Raw genomic sequence first — 27,831 nt, 5'->3', positions numbered from 1 at the left:
GAGCGGCAGACAGAGCGTCAGTACAGCGCAGCAGAGCGCCGCGGTCACACCGGGGAAGGACGCACCGATCTCCGAGGAGAGGGGGGGAAGTCGGCTTTTGTTTGCTGGACAGCGTCACACACACCTGACAGGCGAAGATAACAAGACAAACAACAACAAAAGGGAGGTTGCGCAAAAGTAGTTGCAACATTCAGGATTTCAGCCGATTTCTGCAAGTCGTGGCATTTGTTTGGGAACTAGTCAAACAATGCACTCTGTCGGAGACGGCTGATGCCCCAAGATGAGACTCGGAGGAAGTTTTTGGCGACGTTCCGCTGTTTTGTGGTCCTCAGGTGGGACAAAGTCTGGTAGGTCTCTCCGGTCACCTTCTGCTATAATGCCTTGTGGCGGCGCGCCGGCGTGCGTGTGACTGACTGACTGACTGACAGTCTGCCCAAGAGAGAAAGAGAGGCTGGATAGAAACAGCAGACAGGCTGTCAGGCAGAGACGGCTGGACTCCCAGCGCAGGCTTCTCTCCTCTCTCCCCGCTCCCCAGACTCATGCAGGATGCCCGGGAAGCGCCGCCGGGGAGCGCTGGTCCAGCTCAGCCCGAGTTCATGACGCCCTGGGCGGCCTCGTCATGCGTTTCCTGCCCGAGCCCAGCGCCCATTCCCTCCGGCTTCTCTTCCTCTTTATCTTCGTGATGGGGGTGGCCCCCTCTCCGGCGCTCACAGCCGGCTGTCCCGACGGATGCGTGTGCGACGACCAGCTGGTGGTCCAGTGTGCCGGACAGGATCTCACGCTGTTCCCCAACGACCTGCCCCTGGCGACCCGGCAGCTCATCCTCTCCAACAACCGCATCGCGGACCTGCCGCCCCTTCAGCTCAACTACCTGTCCGACCTGGTCTATCTCGATTGTAGCAACAACTCGCTGACAGACATCTCCGAGTCTACTTTCGGGAACTTGCGGAAACTCGCTTACTTGGACTTGTCTTTCAACACGCTGCTGCAGATCGAGGACCGGACTTTCGGGCCCCTGGCTTCCCTGGTGATGCTCCGGTTGACGGACAACCCGAATCTGGGGGAGATCCACCCGGACGCCTTTTCGGAGAACTTTGCCCTGCAGGTCCTGGACGTGAGTCGGAACAACCTGACGGTCTTGAACATCAGCAGTCTGATCGCCCTGCCTGCTCTGCGCTCTCTGGGCCTCAGCGGGAACCCGTGGAGGTGCGATTGTGACACCGAAGACCTCTGCCTGTGGGTGCAGATAGAGGGATTCAAGTTCCAAGGTGAGTTCGGTCAAACCCTGTCAGATTAGGCAGTTTTCAGCAATCATTGTTGATGGATGTAGGGGTAGGCGATATGGACTTAAAGTTTTTGATATTATGGGGGTGGGGGGATTTTTTTACCACCTTTTTAGGTAATTGTATGACTGTGACTGTCACAGCAATAACAGTGTTACAAACACACATGCTCATGAAATCCCCAATTTTGATCCACCCGTCCAAGAAGTGTGTGTGTGTGTGTTTTAATCACTGAGCTGCACATGGTAACTGTATTATTATTATTGAACAAACAGTGGAACAAAGAGTAACGCTGTCAATCCTGCAAGGACACTTTTGGGAGATTTTAAACATCATTCATTTGAATTTATCATAAATCAAAAATTTCTATCATAAGTAATTTGTCACGATAAATGATCAATGATACAATAAATGCCCACCCCTAATGCATATCAAGTTATTTTTTTATTTATTTATTGCAAGAAACATTCCAACATAAAATATCTTATGCATTGTTATTTGTTGAAAATGCCTCTATGTGGCATCTTTTCCTTTTTCTGGCTTGGAGAGTAAATATAAATCTATAAGCAAAAGCACCCCTATGCTCTTAATACTTATTATCGACACTTTCACTCAGATAATCAGTTAGTAGCTATTAATTTAGCTACTAATGAATGGCATCTTTGCTCTTTATGCATTTTGTGAATGTGCATGCACATCCTCTTTGTGTCTAAACAGTCTTGCAAGAATATTTATTAATTTTACCCATCTTGTCACATCACAACTGCAGCCGTAGTGCATAATTGTGAAGTCGAATAACAATAACATGATTATTGTTTGTAATTTTCTTTACACCTTTACTCCGACATCGCTAAGCAAAAATCCAGTGCATCCGGCGTCCTCTTAAGGTCAGCTAATAGAACCCAGCTGGCTCTTAATGAATGAGCAAACTGCACCAAAGCCCAGGAACGCAGCAGGCAGGTCAGGAAGAAAGTTGTGGAGGAGTTTAACAGAACAATATCCTCAACTCTGAACTTCTCATGGAGCACAAGTCAAGCACAAGTCCGAACCTACCAAGACGTGGCCATGCACCTAAACTCACAGGCCAGGCAAGGAAGCCTTACTTGTGCATAAATATGAATTCAACAAGTCTGTCCTTTGTTAATGAGTGGCAACAAAATGCATTGTTGAATTGTAGTCACTAAAAAGTGCCATTGAAAGTTTGTCTCAAACTATAAGGGGAACACGTCATGCGTGTGGAAGTAGGACGTCTTGTCAACGTTTTGGCCTCTACAAAGCACTATCTGTAGATGAAGATCCTCCTGGTGGCAGCAGCAGGCTGTGTGGGTGTTTTTTTAAACGTGAACACTGGTCAGACGGTTTTAGCATTTCTGGAATTAAACCATAAGAGGCTGCATAAGCCTTGAGCGGACAACTACGAGGACAATACTGAGCATCGGAACCGATTAGGTCAAAGCATATTCGGTTTTTTGTTGTTTTTTTTAAGAATGGCCTAGTCAAAGTAAATCCAATTGAGAAAGTCTGAAGAGTTTCTTACCATGCTTCCTGCAACACACTCCCCTCAAGCTGCCCTTCACTACTCAATAAGGGTTTAGCGGGTTTTTGCCGACATGTCCATTAAAATGTAAAGACGGACTTTGTCAGAGCGATTCCTCGAATAAGATAAACCAGGACATTTCCCTCCGATTGAGGACTAGCCCAGACGAGCTGTCTGTAAATATTAATGGAGCGTATATAGCTCCAAAGCAGGTGAGCTAAGGTCAGGACTCGTAACAATATGTGTGTTGCTTTTTATAGCTGATGTGTTCATCAAAGATAACTCAGTGTCTATAGGAAGCCTGAGGGCAGAGTCGGTGTTTAAGGGACGATGATGTCCTTCAAGCTAGTTTTCTTTTTCTTTTTTCATTGCTCGACACAATCCCCTTCTGGATACACAAACACACACGGAGATTAATCCACAAAGGCTCATCAATGTCTGTGAGTAGGCATTAGCCAAACACACACTGCATATAAACTGGGGTGCGCTGTGACCCTTCAGTCCAGATGGTTAATGATGGAGCTCGAAAAAGATGGACATTGACGATCTGATGAAGGGCAGTGTGCGTGAATGTGGGTGTTTCTGCAGGTGTGTGTGTGTGTGTCAGAGTGCTAATCGGTGTGCGAGCTGAGGGGACCTGGGGTGAAATGAGGTGCTTGAGAGGAAGCACTCCTCCTGGCACAGAGTCCCTAAAGTTGTTATCCGCCTTCAGCTGAGCTAGACTCTAAAAAAGTGTTGCACATAAACAGAGAGCTCACTTATTTCTGTAGTCTGATGTTGTATTTCTCAAAATCAGAGTTAATATTCTGACTGAGCAGCTTGTGTAGGTTTGTTTATGAATGCCTCATAGGTTCACATTCATGAACATGAGTCGCTTTGGTGCTTTGAAAGGACGAATAAAAAAAAAAAAACAAGTTTGACTTTCTTGTGGACATTTTCTATCACACATGTAGTGAAAATGACTTATACAAGCTCCAGTTTGTTCTTACACCCCCCTCTAAATATTTGGTGAAATATCCTGTAGCATGTTGCACGTCGACCAAACATTTTTGGAGCTTCTAGCCCAATTTTGGCTTATTTGCAAATTTAACTGTTTGTTTAAACTGTTTGGTTTCCTGACTCTGACTTGATTTTTTTTTGTTTTGTTTTCTGCATAATCCCCATGTTTTTGCACAATAATGGCAATAATGGTGTTCTAAAAGTTCAATATGAACTTACTTAAAGGGTTCACCTGTGTTCTTGGGCTCGTTGTCTGGTCGGATAAGTTCCATCTTACCCAAATTACAGTCTTTGGAAATTACCCAAGAACCACCAAAGCTTCGGACAATCATAAAGTATGAAATACTGGAACACCAGTGTCGTTATCAGGGAAACCAGTTTAACACAGAACATTAACTGAAAACCTCCAAACTAATATTAATAGATTAGTTAGCAATAGAAACCAAACACATTCAAGTTAAATCTACAGATTTTGATATAAAAAAAAAAAAGAGCGCTCAAATACGCAGCCAGAATTACTCTGGAAGCTTATTGGTGTCTACAAAAAGTGTGTGATTGATGTGTAAATTACTGCGGAGCGTTCATCCTAATATCATAGGGATTCATGTGTCTGTTTGACCCTATATGTGTAATTTCGTCCCTGTGTAATTTGGAAGAAATGAACAATAAATTCAAACTTGGTTTGAAAATTCACCCTGGAAAAACAAGAGTTCAAAGGCATTTCTAACAGCTGAATGTTAGAACTTCTTCAAATTTAGCTGAGTTTGTTTAAACTGTTTGGATTCCTTCATAGGTTCAGAATGAACATACCATTCATTATGCATCCATGACCAGGATGCATGCATGAATAAAGTCTCACAAAGACAAACCCGCGTACGCACACGGCACTCATAAACGACTGGAAAATAAACGTGAGGCACGGTGAACGAGGGTCAAATGAGCAGCTCTGTGTTGGAACCGTCAGCGTTTCCTCAGCCATGAAAGCCTGGCGGTCTGCCTGCAGGGATGTGAGTCTGACGTCCCCAGACTGCAGCCGTCGCCATCTCTCATTGTGAATATGAATCAGGTGCGTACAGCGGTGGATGTTTGTGGGTTCGAAACTCAAAAACGATCACGTTGTTTTGCTGCTGGTGGCGTGGCTCATACTTCACACATGGATTCGTGTTTGGTCACATTTTGTTTCAATTTGAAGGCAGCGGTGGGAATCAGGAGAGGGGCACCGTGTCACTTTGAACACAAATAAACCAAAATAAAACCAGGGAAGCATATGTTTTAATCATTAAAAAAAAAGTTTTTAGAAAAAAGTTTTAAAAGCTCTCTGATTCAGCATATTCAGTATCAAACCTTCTTTTCTTTTTAGTGGGAAAATTATGATTGTTTACAGGTGTAAGAAGATTTTAATCTTTGGTTTAATGAAATTGTTTGGGAAAAATATTTCTACAAATCAAATTAAATACTATGTGCATTACTAATGAATACTGGAGGAAGTTACCAATAAAGTTATTGATCATGAAATAGAAATGCTAAAAATTGCTCCAGGAATCTCATTTTTAATACACAGTTTAGAGAATTGGGCATGAACAGCTGATGCTGTTCCATATTATATGATATCACATATGATTTGTGTCAGAGAGTTTAACTTGTCAGTGCACACAATTAAAATAAAATAATTTTGTTTGCTAGATGGAACATTTTCGAGTTCGTGCTACTTGCAGCTGATTTGGGAATTTTGTTCCTGAAATCTTAATAAACTTTATGTTTAGTCTGGTTACAGGCCTATTTTATTTTTCCACGCTACATTTTAATGAAATGGCTTGTTGTCCAAGCCAGCACTGGAAACAGCAAGGGAATTTATAAAAGTCGGAATTGCAAAATATTACATCAGGTCAGTTTCAACGCATTTCAAAACTAGTGAATATGTTAAAGAAAAAGAAAAAATCGACAGCAAGAACCAGACTGCAGCTGAAAATGGAGTTTTGCTGAGGCAATGCTGAACTCAGGCAACAATTTGTCCAGTGTGGTGGAGGAAGTTAGAAGAAATGTTTTCTGAGAGCAGAGGTGTAGAGACGTTGTAGACCGGCACCCTATCCACGACTTTAAAAAAGGCCAATCTGTCTTGATTTTGCAAGTTAGCCTTTCAGAGAAATAATCTAAATTTAATCAAACCATTTCAAAATGACAAATTTTCTGACCAGGCAAGCTTTACACCCACAAATAACATCCATCGTCAGTCACCTTAATGGTCTGCCTGCTGATTCGTTGCTTGAGCGATCTCTTGTCGCCGTGGCATGAATTATGTTGCTTCTTTATTCTTCAGAGGTCTTTCTTTTCTTACGGCAAAGATTTTATCTGATTCACAACCCACAAGTAAAAACTGTTTTGAATAATGTGCCTGTTTTGGGTTTTTGCCTACAACAGGCAGGTGAGATTTGAGAATCTGGAGAGCATGTCTTAATCCGTGTAAGGATGATGCACTTCCTGTTTTGAGAGGTGACGCTCTTACGACTCTCTTTGTGTCTACAATTGGTTTTAAAATGGCTTATCTTTCTCAGAAAAACAGAGATGAAATGTGATCTTGAAGAGCAACTCTTTCTCCTCTTGCTGAGCGTGTTTGTTTTTGTTATGGAGCCAAGTGGAAAAAGTGATGAAAATAATAATAATTAAAAAAAACGGCTGTTCAGTCAGTGCAGTTAAAGAAACACGGAGTTAGCTGAAAATCCTGCAGTTTGATGAAATTACAAAGAGAAAGGAGCGACACACTGCTGAAATTGTGTCACCGAGTGTCACAGAGCGGCATGAGAAAAACAACCATCGAGAAGCGTCCTTTTGTAGTGTCAGGAAATGGCTTGAAGAACTAAACAAACTGCTCTCTCAGTGTTCCTCTGAATGGTTTGAACGGAGGGAACGGCTCATATCTACTCCGGGAGACAACTAGGTCTTGCTCAACATTCTCCCCTTGTACCTAAATTAAATTTGCAACCCTTGATGCAGGTTTAGTGTGTTTCTGTGAAAGCTCTGTGAGATTTCTTCTTCTTTTTTTTCTTTTTTTTGCAAGAAAAGTTGACATGTTCAAAGTCAAAAGTTTGGCTTCAGGACGGTGAGGTTGGCAGCTGCTTTCAGTTGTCTGTCTGTGGGGAAACAAACAGGAAGAGCGTAAAAAAAGTGAACAAAAAACAAGAGGATAGAACTTAGTCCAAATAAAAAGGTCTGAAATGTTTTGTAAAAGTATTCAATACCTTTTAAGCTGAATGTTTTATAACCAGAAACTTAAATGTGTTTGGTTTGAATCTTGCAAAAAGGGAGGAAATGTGAAGGGGATAAATGGTTTATAAAAATCTTAAAGGTGCAGCGTACTTCTGACCTGTTTATATGTGGCTGGAAGCTTTTTTCCACTTTTTTCCCTGCTCTCTCTCTGCAACATCACCTAGGCACACTCGCATTGGTTTGAGAGCATCTGCAACCGTCAAATCTCAAATATCACTACGTATTTCCAGTTGTAATTCTGTCTGGACTTTGACTGGGCCATTCCAGCACATCGGCGCACTTTGATTTTAATCAACGCAGTGTTGCTTTGTCTCTGTGTTGAGGTCTGTGTTTATCTCCGTGAGCAGCTTTCCTGTCCCGGCTACGGAAAAGTGTCCCCACATCATGATGTTGCTTAACAGTGGGGATGGAACTTCTAGGTTGATGGTTTTCCACCTCACGTTGTGTTCTGGAAACCAAAACGTTACGTCTTGGTCTCACCAGCTCGAAGCGTCTTCTTTTACATATTGTTTTTTATGTTTTTTTAAACTTTTATTAAGACTATTTCGTAGCATAAACAGCTAAAAGTTGTAACATCATGGATTGAACAGCCCTCTGTAGGATGTTTAAACATCTATGTGCCTCCATCGCTGACCTCTCTGACGTGTTTCTTGATCTTCATCTCATTTCTTTTTTCTTCTCTAATGTTCTCTAACAAACCTCTGAGGCCTTCACAGAACAGCTGGGATTTGTGCTGAGATTAAATTACACACCGGTGAACTCTATTAATAATTATTTATGGCCTCTGAGGGAAATTTGGTGCTCCAGATTTTAGTTTTTTGAAGGTATCAAAGTAAAGGGGATCAATATAAATTCAAATCCCGCTTTTTGATTTTTATTTGTAAAGACAAGAAAAAGAAAGGAAAACACTGTTTTAATTTCTTACTTTGTGTTGGTATATCACTGAAACTGCCGATCAAATACGCTGGTTGCGACAAGACAAAAGCACGCACACACACATACACACATATCTTTGTGGGGATTTTCCATTGACTTCCATTCATTTCTACAGCCTAAACCTTACCTTTATCCTAACTCTAACCATTATATACCTAACCCTAACCCTAACCAAAACTCAATGCACACCTTAGTCCTAAATTTAACCCTTGACCTAAAAACAGCTTTTCCCCTTGTGGGGACCAGGCTTCAGTCTTCAGTCCCCACAAGGAAAATGGTCCCCAGTTATTACATACACACACGCACACACCCCAAACAACAAATGGGCAATATCATTTATTATGTCACTGGTAATAAATTAATTGCTTATTGTTCCGCTTTGGCACCTGCGTTTGAACCATAACAGAATAAATTTTGTCCACTTAAAGCCGGATTGTGCATTCGTCCTTCCCTGTCGCTCTCTCCCTCACATCCGCAGCCATCGGTTCCTTCCTGGCGTCGAGAGCATTCGTACATTTTCTTGTCACAATGTAACGCCGGAGTCGCTGAATGACTCACCGAGCTTACAGTATAGGGCTGCTGATTTTGATAAGTGTGTCGTTTTAAATGCACAGGACGTACGGCGCGTGTCTGACGCCGGGCTGGCAGCGTTTCCGAGGTGACGGCCCTCGCGCTTTAGGGAAAGCGTTTCTGGCTGCCCCTTGGTGTCCTGGACAGCTCATAAGCGTGGGGCAAAGAGCCAGAGCTGTGGGGAGCACACACAGTCCAGGAGTTAAATATTCATAAAAGACAAACGGCGAGCTACACGACAGGCAAAATGGTGGAAATGCATAAAATTTCCAAAGAATTTGTAGATTATATAAAACTTTGCAGCAAAAGATGAAGAAGAAAAAGCGTGTAAATAAAAGCGGGTCACTGGCCTTCAAAGGAAGCTGAGGAAAACAAAAAGGGACAAATAAGGAGTTACCTTTAGCTGTGCCCCAGATCTGTCACTCCGGCCCATTAAAACATTCATTATGACAAGCAGGCATCGATTCACTTTAATACAGGTAGATGATCTATTATTCATCAGCTGGAACCGTTCCTCAGACCCATCTGGTGCTGAGAACCGTATCAAATTCAGCCCGCCTGCCCGGCCACTGGGAGCCTGCATATATTTTTATGTCCCGGCGCATTTCACGGCATGAACTTGAAACCAGGACTGATGCGATGCATGACGTGGGCGTGTTTGCAATGCGATCACCTGAGATGCTGAGGAGTGTCAGCACGGGAGCCGGAGTTTGGATGCGCAACGAGGCTGCATGTGGGCGTGTGTGTGTGTGTGTGTGTGTGTGTGTGTACGGGAATGTGCGTGACAGCAACGAAATGGGACTGGAAATGAGAGAGGAGAGTGTGAAGAGCAGAAAGGAGGATGGATAACAGCGAGTGGAGGATGAGGGCAAACTTGTCAGAGTTGGAAGAAGAAGAAGTGATAAAGCAGAGGAGACAGAGTGACAGAAGAAGACTGCTCGGTGTGTTTCTGTTTGACCCGCTCTGCTTTCTGTTGCTGCATCCGATCTCTCGAGTCAGAGGAAGTAGGGATCATATAAATGATGGAGAGCAGCACGTCGGCAATCTGACTAATACTGCGTCTGTGGGACGAGGGAAAGTGTGTGTTATAAAAAAAAGAAAGAAAAGGGGGCAGCCAAGCATGGTGTTACGGACTGTCAAAGGCTCACCAAAAACTTTTAATAATCTTTTTGGCTTCTTGATTCCCTGGGAAACACACAGAGATGTAACAGAGACTCTCTTCTTGCCAATGCGCAAGAACTGGGCTAATCGCTAAGATAAAACTCTAAAGACTTAAAAAAAAGAAAAAAAGGAATTACTGCTCATGGAAGAAAAGATAAAAATATATTTGAATGCTCTTCTTATATTTCCCCATAACACTGGTGTTAGAGAGGAACTGGCGCTGACTAAAATGGGAATCAATTGGAGTGATTACGATGGTCGTTATCGTAACTTCCCTGGTCCCAAAAATACAGAAACGTGTCTGGATATATTTTGTCCCACTCCACAGAAGCACAAACTCACAAAAGCAAAAATTATTCAAAAACGTTTGGTAAAGACCTTGATGTAAAAGAAAATATCTCCAAATTTTCCAGTGAAATTGTTAGCTTTATTTTAAGGTAAAACATTTTGTTTCTACATCCAGACTTTCAGCAATTGTGTCAGCAGACACAATTGAGACATTTACTGTTCGTTACCAAAATATTCATAAACCAACACAAAGTTTGCTTTGAGTGTCGGGACGTAAAAGGGGGTGAATGATTTTCATTTGTAAAGCCATGTTTCATATTCCTTCCACTTCACAAAAATGTTCTACTTCATGTTGGTTTATCACGTAAAATCTCAGTAAAGTACATCAACGGGACAGTATACTGTAAAATTGACTCCCCCACTCAGCTCCTTCAGACTAGCAAGCAGCAATTAGCAGACACTTGGTGGAACTTCGCACCAGCTGAGACCTTCATTCGCTGCTACTTGGAGAAACGCTGGTAAAAATGACGTTAAAGGGTTAATAGAGGAGCCATGTTGCGATGACTTCCTGAAGGCGGAGTTTCAGAAAGAGCCGGAGTTTCTTAAAGAGACAGAGGCCCAATTTCAAGGAGTTATGATGTCAGATTTTTTTTTACGTCATATTTGATATATGTGCAACACTTTTTATAACAACTGAAGTTAACATTGTCACTTGATTGTGCTATGAAATGAGACTGAGTCTGTAAAATACTTAATACTCCCCCTTTAAAGTTTGTGGTTCTAAAAAATAATTTAAAAAAAGTTAATTTTGTATTTAAAGAATACTTACAGACATATAAACACATAGAGACTGCTTTACCTTGTATGCACTAGTTACTTTAAAGCTCTGTTTATTCTCTCTGTTAGCGGTTGTTTGTGCTGTCAGTATCTTGCTGCGTCTGTAGCTCAGTAAGATGCTTTCTGTGTATTTTCCTCTTATTGCTGCTGTTTAATTCCTGCAGTACTATTTTTATCCTAATAGCCCCTGGCACTGATGGTGTCACTGAGCCGCCGGGCTTTGTGCACTCTCAGCGGCAGGCTTCTCCACACTTTCCGCCCTGCATGGCCACAATCCTTGTTGCATGCCGACGTCAAGACAGCGAGAGTCTTCATCATAAAAACAAACCTCAACTGCAGCCTGCTTCCTGTCCTCCTCTGGAGACGCTTCAGCGTCCATACCCAATAATAACACGACAGTTTTCTCCATGCTTGTGCAGATTTATTAATTTGTTTGCAAACGTTAAAGTTTTCTCCCCCACATCTCACAACGCCACGACGCTTCCTGACCCGGGCGTGTGCTGCAGGGTTTTCCAGGATGCAGGTTAAGATGAGGATGTGTAGAAACTGCAGTGCAGTAAGCATGCAGAAGCTGTAGATTTTTTTTTTTTTTTTTTTTGAGGCAGCAGTTACTTTCGTAAGAGGAATTAGACTGCAGGTTCCTGCTACTCTGCAGCAACAAAGGGGGGTACGGGGGACGCTCTTGTACATCTTTAAATTTATGTCTGGTGTATGTATTTCTCCCTAACCTCAAAACATCCTGTAGTTTGCTCCTGGGGTGTCTGTGTCTTTTTACAGCATTATGAAATGCTGCGTATGCAGAGACCTAAAAGATGTCCTAATGAGCTGCAAGACGGTGGTGAAATTCAGTAACAAACACATGGAAGAGTCCCCGTCCCGAAAAAGCGAACAGTTTAGAAAACTAGAAATATGACAATTCCATTGATACAGGTCCGTCAATTTCCGATTTGTGGTTTTTGTCAATTTTTGAGACTCAAATAGTTCTTTACCAATTTATGGCTGAATTAAAGATCTTGTTGATAATAACAACATTATTCAGGACAGAGACGGATTTCACAGTTGACCTTATTGTTAGTGAGTTCATGCAAAAAAAAGAAAACGCCCTCTAACGGAGAATGCGTCATACCTGAGCATTAACTGGTCTCACACAATATAGCATGTGTGAAGGTTGTTAGCGAAGAATGAAAACTCAGACAGCTAAAAACATTTTTAATAAAATCAAAGGAAGCAGAAAAGATTTAAGAAACCTCTAGAAACCCAGCAGACATTTTCTACTGTGGCATTTTCTGCTGCTCATTCAGACTGATACCTTTATACAGGAAGTGAGACTCCAGCAAATATCAGAAATATTAACATATGACTGCAGTGATTCCTCTGCTTTATCCTTTTGAAGACTTCAAAGGGAATATAATATTATTATAAGCAATGTCTACCTGACCACCTTCAATAATATTCCTGTCAGAGGATTGCTAATTGTGCTGTTGTTTATTTACCTCTTTGCCGTGGTGTGTTCACTGACCATGCAGACCAGTCCTCCATAGTGACTGCACTCAAAATCCAAAGGATCAGCCAGCAAATTCTGCGTGACACACAGATTTTGAGCTAATCTGTTTCAACTCAAAAAGGCTAGAACATGGAACCAAAAAAGGAGCGAATCAAGATTTTTATATTCAGCTCATTTAATATTTTGCAAAGTTCTGTTCAAAAACTAAGTGTTTTCTGCTCAGTTGAACAGAGATCCATATGATAATGATGCATTTTTGAGATTGGCATTTTTACAACGTTGACCTCATGATTTTCTGTATTCGAAACAATGGATTTTCAAAGACGACTCGTGGGATTTTTGGTAGTTGGTGGGGGTTGGTGGGAAGTGCATATGAGCATGTTCTACTGAAGACAAGACTCAGCAGAAAAAGTGAGCACTGTGGTAAAAACGGAGGCAAACTGAAAATGTCAAGGGCATTGTGCCAGAATAATGTCTGAGTGGTCTGAGTGATGGGACGTGCGACAAAGAAAAAGACGGTGAAAAATGCCGAAGCGGAGAGTGAATCATCCTGACTGCCACCTTTTCCTGTGTTCTCCGGTAATATGCACATTATTTTCTCTTATCTCTGATTATAGCAATCAGTCATGAATTTTCTCTAAAATGTTGCCATGAATGTTAAGTAAAGACACAGCGTACGTATATATGCAGGTTGACTTTTTTTTTTTTTTCCTCTGCTGGATTTCTTAAGCGAGCAAGCCAAACTGCTGGAATCCAGCTTTATTTTTATTTTATTTTTCTACTTTATTCACTGTTTGGGATAATTGTCATTTTATCTGACATGTTTGGAATCAATGAAAGCTTACAGTGATGGGCTTTGAAGACTGAGATTGTCCTTTTGTTTCCAAAATTACCCTAGGAGACCATTTTATTTTGTATTTACTTTCAAGAAGAATACAATGTCCTATGTCAATAACACTGCACAGCACATGTAACAAAATATGTTTTATCAGCTGAACAGAACCATTATGTCACAAAAGTTGTTTTATGTGTTGCAATACTCAATTTTTTGTACTCTTTATTGTCAATATAAGCTCATTCCTTTGTATTTAGCTTCTTAATTTATTGCAATGTTCCATTTGTTGTGCTATTGGGTTTAGTCCTCTTAGTTCCTTCTGCTTACTTTGTATTTATCATTCAGTAAAACTTTCAGTTACCTTCTGCTTATATCTGCACTTTATACTGCAAACAGGACATTTGAAAACAGCCAAGTGTTTTCAGGTTTCAACTGTCTGACCCAAACTATTCCTCCTGAATACAGAGAATTGGTTCTCACGCTCAGGAACAACCAAAGACCCTCCCAGACTCATAAACTATAACAACTACAACAAAGTGGACCGTGTGCACCTAACTTTTGCTTGTGACCATTTTAGCGTAAAATAAAAGTGTAAATATCTCATAATTTTATCTGATGGTTATGCACACAGGCTAATGTAAATGTCTGACCAAAACTAAATGACATATAACCAACTCAGTCCAGAGATCTATGGGTTGTAACACAGCAACATCCTGATGTCATTCTCTTGTTTATTCCTCAGCCAATGCGTTCAGCCTTTGCAGCCTCTCGTTCAGGAAGTCCTGTCGACGTTACAGATTTGCCTTCATTGCATTATTGGATTATTGCAGCTAATGTATTCGTTGTTTTCTTTAATTTTACAGCGTTATGGCAGCTTATGGTCAGCAGGACAATCCTTAAGGTTTGACTGATCATTGCTTCTTCCCCTATAAACTCTTACTTGAGCCTGTGAAACAAAGAAAGGGGTTTTATTAGAGCATGCTTAAAGTAATTTCAGCTGCAAATCCTGACGCAGAGTTGTTTTATAGATCACTCCTGGCTTTTGTTAGTGTTTTTTTTTTTCAGAGAGGAGGCTACAGAGACATAAATCGACAAATGTTGAGCAAAGCTGAAAATGTGGTGTTTGAAAGAGAGATCAGAGGAGAAAAGAAAAAAATAGACCCAAATATCCGGAGGGACGTGTCTGTTCGTTTCTGCACATACAGGGTTTCCATACAGCTACAAAAATGATGCTGTGTAAATGATAATGCGCAATCCTCACACCTAACTTGGAAGAAAGCCTGGCAGGGTATTGAGACTGACAGAATCGGCTAAACGGCTCGAACAATCACAACATGGGACTCAGAGTTGTGGACAGACAACCGTATGAGGCGATGCACAGAGAGCCTCGGAGGAATGAAAGTATGGAGACATGAAGGTATAGATATATATATATCAATCCCATCCGCACTGACAGTTACTCACCTCAGCATGCTGAATGCTTAACAAAACTCCAACAGCACAGTAGTTCAACTTACTTTCCTTAGTTTATTATTTATTATAAAATTGTTAATGTATTATTTATACGATTATTAATTGATCGTTTACATTTTTATCCACTTTGAGGTGATCAGACTGTGCAGTACATCAAACTTTTGATGGTTTTGGGTTCAGATACTCTGTCCCAACAGCAGGGCAGACTTTAGGCTTCTTCACTGGTTTAGATGGCAACACAAATGTTAAATACACGATGGGTCTTGTAAAATGTGATTCCTGAATATACGTGATGAGTTTGTAGACACGTAAAAATATGTGCCGGTGAAAGGAACTTATTTGAGTTAGTGAGGAAATTTATTAAATTGTATTGAATAATTACCTGTTGTCTTAGTCTTAACTTTGTATAGGACATAAGACATCTTCAAACAGACCGCTTTTTTTTTCTTTTGATAATTGTTCCTGTGTAAAATAAACACTAAGACATTTTTTTAAAACACTATATATTTTAGTCATATTCTAAAACTTTTATCAGGTTGTGTCAAAGACTTTTGAACATGCTATGTTTCTGCTCAAGGCAAACAGATGATCAAATCTAATCAGGATTAATAAATGATGACAGGAAATGAAAAACAGAAAAATTAAGACGAAAAAGCCACTTATTCTTGAGCAGGACGGTTTCCAAGTTAAAAACACGGATGAAGCGGTTCTCTGTTTTAAATTCTCTCAGGGTTTTGCATTAGGCTCTGTGAACTTTCAAAGTAAGCATTTGCCTCAGTTTCTTCAGAGACCGAGGTAAAGTAAAACCAGCTTGATGCGTTTTAGTCTCCTTTGAGCTAAAGGAGGTGTTGTGAAATGTGAAGAGGAAGAAGATAATAAAAAACAGGGGGGTGAAGGGGAGGTTGACCACCACTCCGGTCGAGTCGCACACTGCCATTGCCTGTCAGCAATATCCTCATCTGAACTTTTACTGCAGAGCAACCTCCCTGTAAACTTAACACACGCCCAATCACTAATCCCACAAAATGCCTTAAAATAAAGTTAAAAGCTTCCCCAGCAGCTTAAAGTGTTGTGAATGCTCTTGGTATACCTGCACTGGGGACAATTGTCAGGTAAACACAAACACATCTCAGCTGCTGTGTTAAGAAGCAGAGGTCCGGAGCACACATGACATAAAAGCATTAACAGGAGACGTTTGGCGAGACAAATCCTTAGGCGATTGCTGCGTCCGTATTGATCAAAAAAACCTTATCAAAGCTGTGCAGATGTGTTGCGGAAATTCTCTCTGGTGGGCTTAGAGATAGCTTATCGGACCACCGAGCTGGCTAATTTTGTTACATTTAATCCTCACGTCCTACGTAGCACTGATATAATCATCATCATCATCATCATCAGATGGATCTTGTCTTGTCTCAGGTTATCTGAAGGGTTGAATCTCAATAACACAGATAGAGATTTGTAAAGTGTGCATGGGTTTAATTGTTTTGTCTGTTTCCTGCAGCTGCTGCTGCTGCTAAAAAAAAAAAAAAAATCAACCAGGCCCGGTAGATTGACAAGTAAAGATCCTATCCTGCCGTTCTTCGCTGCCGCTCCCTTCATTGTCGTCGGGACTTTTACTGGTAGATAACTGCAGCTTAATTAAGATAATAAGGTAATCCATTAAAAAACAAAAGAAAAAACTTCCCTTTCCTTCTAAAATCAGACTCATCATTTGGCGCTTTGATTTAAAAGCATGTGGATGTAAATATTTTAAATCTGTGCACACGTTAGCATTTATTTTTTTTCTCCGTCTGACGGGATTCTCTGCTATTATCTCTGTCCCCACTGCCTCTGGACTTTCATCTCTAAAAGTGCTGCCGCTGTTCGTCTTTCCATCTCTTCTCTGTCATCTCTCTCATTGTTCTGAGCTGGAGGAAGGAGAGAAAAAGATGCCCTTTCTGGAGCGCACAAGGCAATTAAAGAGGCAGGGAGGAGCAAGGGAAGTAGCAGGACTGGTGAAGATGGACTGATTGAAAACTGCGTTTCCTGCTTTCTTTCCTCTATTAGATGCGTGCAGAAGTCACTCTAATCGGCATAAACTTGGACAAACCCTTTTTTTTATTGTTAGTTTAGATTTAAAGTTCAGTGGGGAATATTTTACCTATAATGCAATGTCTGTGTTTTTTTTTTGTTTTTTGTTTTGTTTTGTTTTCTGCTGTTTGAAAGTGTCAAGAATAAAAACTCAAACACAAAGTAGAAGTGTGCGAAATATCGTTTTGGTGTCGATCCAATACCAAGTAAATATAACAGTGGTGTTGTATCACTGATACTGATACCAATACTGATACCGACGCTAAAACTATGTATTCTTGTTTGATATCTCATCAACCTTCTGATCGTTTATGTGTTTTTTCCTTTTAAAATGAATTTGGAATATGGAGAAAGTTTATATGTGTCTGCAAAAATACTTAACACATCAGCACCCTAGACAGAGAAAACAGAAAAACAAAACTTTTGAAAAACAAACTATTTATGTCCTTTAGCATTTGAGAAGAAATCAAAGCAAAATCTTTTCTTTTTTTAGATGGAGTTGAGAAATTATAATACCCCCCCCCCAAAATAAATGTAATTCAAGAGAGAATCTGAAACTAAAGTGATACCAACTTAATATTGATATTTATACTTTGGATAGAGCCATCCATCTCTAATGCAAATTATCTTTATAGTCGCCTTCTTAGAGTGAATTCTTGCCTCTTTAGATTTATTCAGATTTATCACTCTTTTTGTGTTTTTTCTTTTTTCAGCATAGACGTCATGAAAACCATAGACGGAGTTGTGGTGGGATAACTTACCTGTGAATAGCACCTTAATGCACTGGTCATCATTTCATTTCGTTACTTTTAATAAATGCTTTGTTAGCTTGTCTGTCGTACGGCAGCAGTAGATCTCAGTCGAGGAACAATCTGTGGAGGGCAGAAGGAGAAAAAGCTCCAAATAAGACCACATTTTAAAAAGACAAAACTAAAATGAATAGTATTCAGTTTAACAGCATCGCATCACAAACTGAACTGCTGAGTTTCCTGCTATTTTAGTGGACATGCTGAAATAATCCATTAGTGTCTTTAAAAAAAAAACAAAAAAAACTCTGCATGCCCTTTTAAAGGCTGAGTGTTGTTGATCGACATGAACCTTTAGTGGCACCGCCGTGTGAGATCTCACAGCTTTTAAGCACATGTTTTGCAGCTGGGGGAGAATTTGCGTTGGTGTTCGGTGCAATATGTTTTTGTACAGCATTTTTCAAAATGCCTCCATTTGGTTGGAGGGTTTTCCCCTCTCCTTCCTCCCAAGGCCTTTGTTAAGTTACATGTTTACTTTTTAGCTTCTGATGCCGAATTGTGTTACGGATGCAGAAAGGTTTTCCTTCTATGACTCATCCATGAAAGTCGTATTTGTCTGCAGCGCACAGCGGTGAACTCCCACTGCAGAGACTCTGAACGTCTTCTGCAGTCAAAGTTGTGATTTCCAGCTCCGGGAACGGCTGACCCAGAAAAGGTTCTCCGTCCTCCTGATCTTGTCTTGACCTTCGACTTTTAACTGCTGACCGAGATCTCTCAGACACAAACTCATTTGCTACCAGTTCATAAGTCGACGTTGTCATCTTTGCTGGGATTTTATTTGCAGAGTCAAACAAGAACCTCCTAAGGGAATTTAATTGCAGCTTTTTATAGTAACTTTTTGTAAATGCATCCAAATACAAACCTTAAAAAGAGGTTTGTATTTGAGTAAAACATACTGGTAGGTTTGAGTGTCCTGCCCTAATTGTTTTTAGAGTCTAGATACTCACCATCCAATCTGACTGAGAATAAACAGCTTGCAAAGGAGAGTGAACAAAAATGTCAGTTTGTGGATGTGAAGGTGCCTTAGGGAAAATAGCTGTAATCTCTTCTCACAGACAAAAAAAACAAGAGAGATCTGCTTTTATGTAACATGCAATTATGTGTTGCATGGTGATCTTTAGTGAAGAATCTTGAAACAGAATGACACGTAGTTTCTTGGATGGAGTGGGCAGCTCAGCTGTGAAAGACATCGCCATCATCCAGAGCAAAGACCGCCGATGCTGCTCTAATTCTTCTGCGTGTGACAAGTGGGAAGCTTGAGTTATAAAAAGAATCCAGCTTCTGTCTCAGTTTAGAAAGCAAAGAGCTAATGTTAACCTGTCGCCTTCGAAATGCTTTGTGTGCAAGTCAGGGGGTCCGTGAGAACGCTGGGTCCGTCACAAAAGTTAAGGGGTTAAGGTTTAGTTTTGTACACCCTGTTACCCACATGTTGGTAATTCAATCAAAACAAACAAAAAAGTTTTCCTTTTGATTTATTTTTGGAGTAAATGGCGAACAAAATCTCTACAAGAACAGAACGGTGTCGTCAGCGTAAAGACGTATCGACTCCGGCATGCTGATCGGTGCTCCTGATAAGCTCTTCGGAAACACTTTTAATCCCATAAGCCTGTTTGTCTGGCTGTTGCGACCTTTATGCGCCGAGCGGCGTCCCCTCCACCTCCAGATGAACCCTTTTCTGTGCGCAGTGTTTTGTTCATACCAATAATTCTGCGTCTTTTGTGTGGTCAGCCGTCAGTCAGGCCGATTATCATATTCCTCATTACGAGGGCAGATGTCTTGTCAGAGAAAACATTTGTCTCCTTGTCTCTCTGCAGCAGCAGAGCCATTTGTTGGTGTTTATTGTCGGAGGCGGGAGCGAGGGAGGGAGGGCTGGTGTCACCTTTCCTTGTATTCATGCGTCGGTGTGTGCGGCATAGTAATGTTTCGGCGTCCTGCACGCCAGAGACTTCTGTTTTTCTTATTACTCAGAGGAAATGCGTTAGTGGCTTTTGGGATCCTTTATCACGAAGGTTATCAATGCATTGTTGAAGGCAACGTCTGAGTGGACGTTATTGATGGTCGCCCAGCATTTCCTCCAAAGCAATTACATTTGTTTTTGTCCATTCTGACACTCTGCCCTTCATCCTCCACCATATGCACTCATTATTCTCAGCCCTGATGTCCTTTCATGCAATATCCCTCCTAATTAATTCCCCCATCTCACCTCCACTTCCAGATGAGGGCCAGACGATTTGCTACAACCCTCCGGAGCTGGCGGGCCAGCGGTTGGCGGAGGTCGGCATGCAGCTGCGGGCGGACTGCCACCAGGGTCTGGGCTACTGGGACTACCTCTTCTTCATCGCCATCGGCTTCGTCATCTTCTCGGCCGGCACGGTGTCGGCCTGGGTGATGGGCGTGCTCATGGTGCTGTACGAGCGCTACAGCAAGCGGAAGAGCGAGGAGCTGGACAGCGAGGACGAGGACGAGAGGGGGCCGATGAACGGGAGTGGCGGAGGAGGCAACCAGGGCAACGGGGATCTGAGCAAACCCAACATGCAGGTGTGACGGGCCGCTGCGGAGAGGCGTCCGGAAACGCTACTTGAAGGGAAGACGGACAGAAAACGGAGGAGGGACGAGCCAACGCCGTGAAACTGCTTGTCTCTTCTTGTTGCAGATTTGGATATCGCAAATGCTCTTTAACGTGACGAAAAGTGGGTGTTTAAGTGTGTGTTGGCGTGCGTGTGTGTGTGAGAGAGAGAGAAACAATCAGAGACAGCAATAAGGTTGCCTTTGAGCTAGGAGAACAGATTGACCTCTGAGATTATTGAGAGCAATAACCCTGCACATACAACCACAAGTTCCTCCATGCGATGTAAAGTGCTCTTTACCAACACCTTGTGTGAGTGGCACATCCAAGCACACGCGCACTTCATTCAGAAAAATAAAGGTAAAATAGGGGGAGATTCACAAAAAAAGAAGAAGAAAAAAAAGACCGATGCCTTAAATCTGCCACAGTCGAAACAGGGAAACTTGTTTATGTCAGTGTTTAAACGGTATCTTCACTTGAAATAGTCAACATTAGCTGTTCTGTGTTCAGGACGAAATCTGTCCACATAGAGCAAAACGTCATTTTGGGGGCACATAATTAAACAGATAGAAAACACAGTAGTGTGATTGTACATAAAAGAAGTGACTCGCAACTCACTGAAACACAAGCAACGCAGAAAGTTCAGGGACCCGCCGTTCAAAAGTCAACGCATTCTGTTCTTCATTGAGGCTGCTGAGATCGAAGCGGCCTCGGAAACTTTCCGTGGGGATCTTAGAAATATTTCAAACTGTAAACTTTTCATGGGAAATCACGAGGATGAACTGGAAATTTGAGGAAACCACATCACATACGGGCATGAATTTTATTTTTTTTTTGTAACTAAATTTCTATTAATTCCCATGAAAAGTTTCTAAGTTTGGCAACCGTATTTCTTATGTCAAACAGGCACTTTGTTGAGGTTTTTTTTTTGTTCTTTTTAGCTACAAGTACTATTGGAGATTATTTGCTTAATTGGTTTTGCAGTCTTTTTGACTGACAGCTGGTAAGAGGCAAAAAAAGCTGATGCAGTCTTCTCACACGAGAAATATTAGCAGAATTAATTGTGTGACATTTTTTTGAATGTAAAAACATCTTGGATTCTAAAAAGCTTTGCCGGTTTCTAACAAAGCAGCTTGACACCACTTAAAAACCTCGTTTTGGGCTGATCTTCCAGGGTGCTTAAGCTTCGTAGAGTGAAGCCTCAGTGCTCTTCTCAGCTAGGCGTGATTACAGGCTCCCGCTTGTTCCCGAGTTTCGAGTGGCCGTTTGAGAAATTTAGGCTTAGAGCACACTGCGCAGTGGCACAAATTGTACATGACTTGGAACATGTCACCTTGTTTGGGCTGAGCATTATGAAATCGTAATCTTTCTCCTGCGGGACTTGCTAGTGCAGCAGAATCACAGCAGGAACGTCAGAGATGCAAGAGTTTTGAGTGTTCGTTTGCCTTATTTAGAGTAAACAGGACAATGTTGGTTGCAGCAATACTAACATTGTTCTGTCATTGTTTCCTTTAACAATGACAGAACACTGATTTCTTCTCACAAGATTTTCTTTTGCAATGGAAGATTTTGTCTAAAATGGCCGACAATCCCACATTTGTAGACTTTGGTCCCTCACTTCATCTGTAGAGATTGTGCAAGTTGTCCAAGCCAGAGTTGCCAACTTTTCAGCTGTCGGTAAAAACGGTAATAAAATCTCCTTAATTCTAATGAGATTTGTCTAGGCAGAGTTAGAAGAAAACTCTGAAACGTGAGAGTTGGCAACCCTGCAGGAAGTCGTGTCTCCGGTGACCCCAGGGTTTCATTTGGCTGATTTGTGGCAGGTTTATATGGTGCATTTGATTTGTACTCAAATGCTGGAATCATATAACTCCAAATTAAGACTCCAAGTACACATTCAATAAATAGGCCATGCATGTAAAACTAATTGAAAGTCACAGTCAGCAATATAGTGGATATCGGCATTCCCTTGTCAGGGACCAAAGCCAGCTGCAAATAGTTAAACTCCAGGAGTGATTGAGACCCCCTCTAGAAACGCTTGGCTATTTTCACAGTTCAACACTAAATATACCTCATTATGCATTAATGCGTACAGGGGAAACCGTTTTAGCACTACCACAGAAGCTAACATCTACAGCGGTCTTCCTTATTTCAGCTTTCTGGGGTACAGCCAACCAGCACCAGTGAAAGTAAATGCAGCTCCTGCATTGGCTGCTTTGCAAACGGCAGCCAATAGCATGTCAAGTAGCAGGTCGCCCAGTTAATCCAGCTTCCCGCCCTGCAGTTTCCTTTCACGTGTTTTAGATGTGCGCCACAAAAAAAAAAAAAGAATACTCAGAGTTTCTGCAAATAACTTTAAGTTAGGTTCCACAGTAAAATTGGTGAATCTGCAAAAAAGAAATGTGAATAGGTGGCAGTTCACTTGTACATCTGATGATTCCTTATCGACTTAAATCCGTATAACAATGTGAGAGACTGTAATCGGTACACAATATTCCAGTCCAGGACTGACCAGTCCACATTTGCATTATTCTGCTTATCTGCTTCTAAGCCGACCCTAAATATTAAAGATTTTAAACTATCTGATGCAGCCCAGACTTGTCGACACAACTTTTCAAAAGTCTGTTAGCTCTGATAGGAAAATGTGAAGCAGGTTAACATTAAAACTATTTCTGAAGTGCTTAAAAACCTTTTGTATCTTGCCTCTGTCAAATATTCTATTTTCTAGTGAGTACTCAAAATGCTCCTGAATAAATATTGTACATTATGTGTAGGGTTTGTCAATGTTTCTCTTCAATTCTTCTTCCAACGAGTGCTGCATAAAAAGGCAAGTCTCAAACAGATTTTTGTTGCTAAGATAAAATCATCCACTTCATTGCTAATACCAGTAGATCTGCTACTACTGCCCTGCTTTAATGTTTATGTTGCAGAATGTGCTCCTGTTACATTTCCCTGCAGACAGCTGTTAGCACAGCAACAGCTAGCAAATCTGTCTTTGTTTTCCTGCTGCCTACTGGACCGGGCTCAGCCCAGCTCTGAAGTCAATTCCAGAACCATTACTGTTGCACAGATCTTTGTTCCTGGACATATTTTCTGGTTTGGTGTCAATTTACTGCTCAAGCTTTGTCCCCTGTAAAGGCAGACAAAGTCTTCCTTTGGGAGTACCAAGTACTCCGGTGACCTGTGTATTGGCTTTTCTTTAGGTTTCACTGTGAACCTAAAGATTCACCCCAGTGCAGCAACCATATCTAAGACGCTGGAGTTATAGAAGTGGGACAGATTCATGGTGGCTGCACATGAAGATGGTAATCAGACGGATTTAGTCAGTCAAGCACTTAATGATGACTTGATATGATGTGACTAGTCTTATCTTCTGGTTAACCTCACGTTACACTGAACATACAAGGCTGACAAAACAAATTTAATTCCTTTTAGTTTTTCCTTCTTTAAATTTTATTTTTTCTCTTGTCCTAAGTTTCAGGCACATTTCATTGTTAAAGAAAGTGAATCTCTTTTTGGAAACAAAGGCCATCTAGTGTTTGTGATGAGTGAAAGTCACTGAGGAGAAATGCTGGCCCACTCATCTTAGTGTACATTTTCTAATTAATTTGAAGGATTTAATGCGTGAACAACGTGCAATTGGATCTAATTTAAGTTTGGACTTTGACACAGCCACCCCCGAACCTTAGTTCTTGTGCCTTTGTTTTAGTTTTAGTCAGAACTGTTCATTTGTGCTTAGTTTCACTTTCTTATTGTTAAATCCAGACTTTCTGCAGGTTTCAACATCTGTCTCGGACTTTTTAAAAACATTATGAATGAAATTTAAAACCCTCAACTTAACTTCATCCAGCCAACTGGCGATAAATTTGTACTTACCCACGAGAAATGCAAAAAAGCTAGTCAGCAGTGAGTTAGTGGTAGCCTCAACTATCTTGAGTGTCACGCAATGTAGACGTCAAAACATAGAACATACAAAAGTACAACAAAATTTAAGAACTGTGACTAACATACTAACATAAAGGCAAACGTATTGCTTCAAACTGAATTCAAGACCTTAATTTTAGATACATAAATCTAAATTTAAGACTTTTAAGGATGTGCGGATATCCTGTGAATCATGTCCTCTGAACTGAGCGGAGTGAGACCTGCAATGTGTTGGGCGTTCTGCTTGCTTCTTGTGGGACCTCTCTGAGTTGTCAATGTGCTCCTGAAGTAATTTTGATAGGCCAGTCACTTGTGGGAAGATTCACCACTGTTTTATGTTTGGTTCTCATTTTGGTTCTGCGTTCTCCAAAACCCTTTAAAACGGCTTTGTAATGTCCTTTCCAGAAAGATCGATGTCCGCTGCTTTACCGTCATCAAGATCAAGGCATGATGTTTTGCTTTTTGACATCTCTCAGCCTACTTCATGTTGTCAGACAAGTTATATATAAGTGAATGTATTGATTCTACAGATTTGACCATAATTAAGCGTGGGTGTTGTTTGTAAACATCATCTTAATTGATAAAAAAAAATAGGTCACCAACCCGTAGGAATGTGCTTGTTATTTTTGAACGCCATAATCTTTGTCCTTGTGGATCTAGAATGTGACAAAGAAAAAGCAAAAACAGAAGAGATCTGTGGCCAATACGTTGAAACAACAACATTCAAGGTCACCGTGGAGCACCGAAGGTGGAGTGTTTGTTGGTGCGCGCGCGACTGCGTCTGTTTAATTGGGTCAGAGCGATCACAAAGCATCTCTGCGAGCAGCATGGGTGAATGATGTATGGACGGAAGACGATCAAAAGCCCCTTCGCTTCCACTCCGCGTCGCCTCCAGCCCGTCCGTCACGGGTAGGAGTTCGGAGATGATAAACGGCAAACTTGGGCGGGGAGAAGAGTGCGGACAATGTCAGAAGTGTGAATTCTTTCCGAATGACACGCTGAGCCATTTGAGAGATTGATGGGCTACATTATTGTCCTTTGCTGAGAACGTAAACGCTTAAAGGATAAATCTCAAGAGAGCTCGATGCTTGTGTCACTGAGTATCTGTGAACACACGCAGGTGTATATTTATGGCTCCGGGTACCATCTTTTGATGCTGATGCACATGAGTGGCTTCAGATTTATTTACAGCTGTGGGTTAACTAGTCATCAGGGTAACACACCTTATTCGACACAAAGTCAAGCACAGGAATCAGCTCACTGTCTGCTTTCCACACATACACATACACACATCCAGCACATGCAAAATGAATCTCAAGGGCACAGTTAAAGTCAGAGCCGCAGGCCCGAGAACATTAACACTCCTGTTTTGGTCTCTCTTGCCATGCATCACTACATCCTCTTATCCTCCCCTCCATCTTCAATCTGACGCCGTCATCAGCTTTAACACACACACACACACACCTGTACTCATAATTTGCCTCTGCTAAATCTTTATGCTGTCATTATCAGATCGTTTTTGTCAAAGGGAAGCTTAAAGCGCCGTCCGTCCGTCTTATATTACATCACAATCATTTGGCACACAAGGGCACGACCTCTCAGCCACAACATGCCGGTACTTATCAGAGGACAACAATACTTCCTGTCTGGAGTGCGTAACTATTTTTGGTCTGCTGTACAGCGGACAGAGAGTGGCTGTTGCTTGCGTGCTATAGGTCAAAAACAGCAGGGGTTTGGCAATGGAAGCGATTTTTAACTGGTGCTAACATGTCGCCGCACCGAACAGAGGACAGAGTAAAAATACAGCGGACGTTAAAGGATGAGGGTTTGTGTTTGTTGACGTGTAGAAAGTCTCAAACAATCCTCTGAGAAACACATCTTTGGTCGATAATCGATTTATAGAGAATTTGAAAAACCCGTGGTTTAAAGGTCTAGTTGAAGCGAGGTTCTCCGTAATAGGCATTTTCCCGCCAAAGCAGTTCTTTACTGGTTGATTTACTTTTACAACCCGAAAGCCAACTTGACATTACATCAGTCAATCAGATTTGTTTGCATAGCACATTTCAGCGACAAGGTAGTAAAACTTGTGAAACCAGTAACAGAGATTACATTTTGTCCAGTGTCTTCATTAAAATCATCAATACGTTGATGTAAATGTTGCCATTATTATGGGACATCATTATAAACGTCTCATCCAGTAAATACTTTGTGGAGGATCATGGTGCAGGAAGACATTTTAATGTTATCAGTGTCAGTAAACAGATGTCCTCATCTCATTATGTTAATATATTAACACTATTTCACAGGTTTTGTGAATGAACAGAGAGATTTATTAACACCAAGCGATGATAAAGATGATTTTTATTAGGAAGTGAGTTGTAAATGGTCTCTATGGATTCATTGATTATTTGTGAGTGCATTGACCTCCTTAAGCTCCATGACAAGCGAGTAATTTGATTACTTGCTAACACTAAAGGAATATGTTTTTAATTTTTGTTTTTTTGTGCCTAAATGAATAAAGACTCTAAAAGGCCTATACATATTCCACAAGAACTGAGTAGGGCTGGGTGATATGAACTTACATTTTTATCACGATATTTTGTGGTACTGTTGTGATATCGATAAACGTGACAATGGGAACTATTTATTACGGCTTTTCTTGGTTACTGAATGGATCTGAAAGCATGACGCAGCAACCATAGCCCCACAAACACAAATACTGCTCTTGAAGAACACACCCATTTGTAATATGTTTTTTTTTTTGGACACCAGTCGTGTGATTTGCAACAACAGAAGGTAGTAAATGCATTTAACCATATTTTTTTGTTTCTGAGCACTGCAGCTCAAGGCGTATATATGTTACCTTTTTACATGAAAAACAGCCATTTTCTCCAGTTACTGTTATGAAGTTTGTCATTTTAAAAAAAGTTAGCCTGTTGCAAACCTAGAGCAGTAAATCTGTTAAGCACAGCGGGTGTTTAATCCGTATTTTTACTTTAGTCTTCCACCACTGTGTGCATCTGTTAATAAAAAAAAATAAAATAATTTAAAAAGTCTTTGAAAATGACTTATCATGAGACACAATGTTATATCAGCAGATACTGACTTTCTTCACTTTGCAGAAGACCAGTCACACCTTTTACCAGTCATTCTGAAAATATCTCCCCTCACTGAAAAATGCCATTTTTCTAACTTGAGAGAAAAATAACATGGCTGACTGTCTTATTTAAAGGAATATTGCATATTTTTGAGAATTAAGAGCACAGCTTTTGCTGCTGAGGAATGAAAAGGTGAAGTTGTTGCTCAGTCAGTCACTCATTGCTGAGGGTGTTGATCTTTGCCTTGATCCAAGGAAGTGATGAATGAGAGACAGGGGCTGCTTTGAAACCTCTCCCCTCCACTCATAATCTCTTAACACATACTGTGTATGTGCGTGCATGGGTGCATGGGCGTGTGTGTGTGTATGTGTGTGTGCATACATGCAGGAGAAGATATCATTTCACCTGCTGTTTAGAACTCAGAGTGCTGTGATGGCTCGCTGCTAAAGCTGCAGATTTCATACATCCTTTAAGACTCCTACTGTCCTCCCTGTAGGTGTGTGTGTGTGGGTGTGGGTGTGTGTGTTTATGTCCGGGATTTCTGACACAGAATTTGACCTTCTGTACCTGCTGAGAAACAGTCTGTTATATGTTTTTTTTCCCTCCCCCTGTCATTTCTTTGAGATTTTCCTTTAGTTTTGTACGTGATGAAACATGAGCAATAAAAAGTTACCGAATAA

The 27,831-nt window shown here is 41.2% G+C and overlaps 1 protein-coding gene across 1 annotated transcript; it reads left to right on the top strand.

Moving 5' to 3' along the window:
- The first annotated feature begins 39 nt into the window (after positions 1–39).
- LOC106699836 (leucine-rich repeat-containing protein 52-like) lies at positions 40–27,831 on the top strand. The gene is made up of 2 exons (XM_014471421.2): positions 40–1,268; positions 19,779–27,831. Exons 1-2 carry the CDS (start codon positions 620–622, stop codon positions 20,105–20,107), a joined length of 978 nt encoding a protein of 325 aa, XP_014326907.1. The 5' UTR covers positions 40–619; the 3' UTR covers positions 20,108–27,831.

The sequence above is a fragment of the Xiphophorus maculatus genome, chromosome 9, assembly GCF_002775205.1.
Source record: "Xiphophorus maculatus strain JP 163 A chromosome 9, X_maculatus-5.0-male, whole genome shotgun sequence".
Taxonomy (NCBI): Eukaryota; Metazoa; Chordata; class Actinopteri; order Cyprinodontiformes; family Poeciliidae; genus Xiphophorus; species Xiphophorus maculatus.
This window is presented reverse-complemented; position numbering and strand designations above follow the sequence as displayed.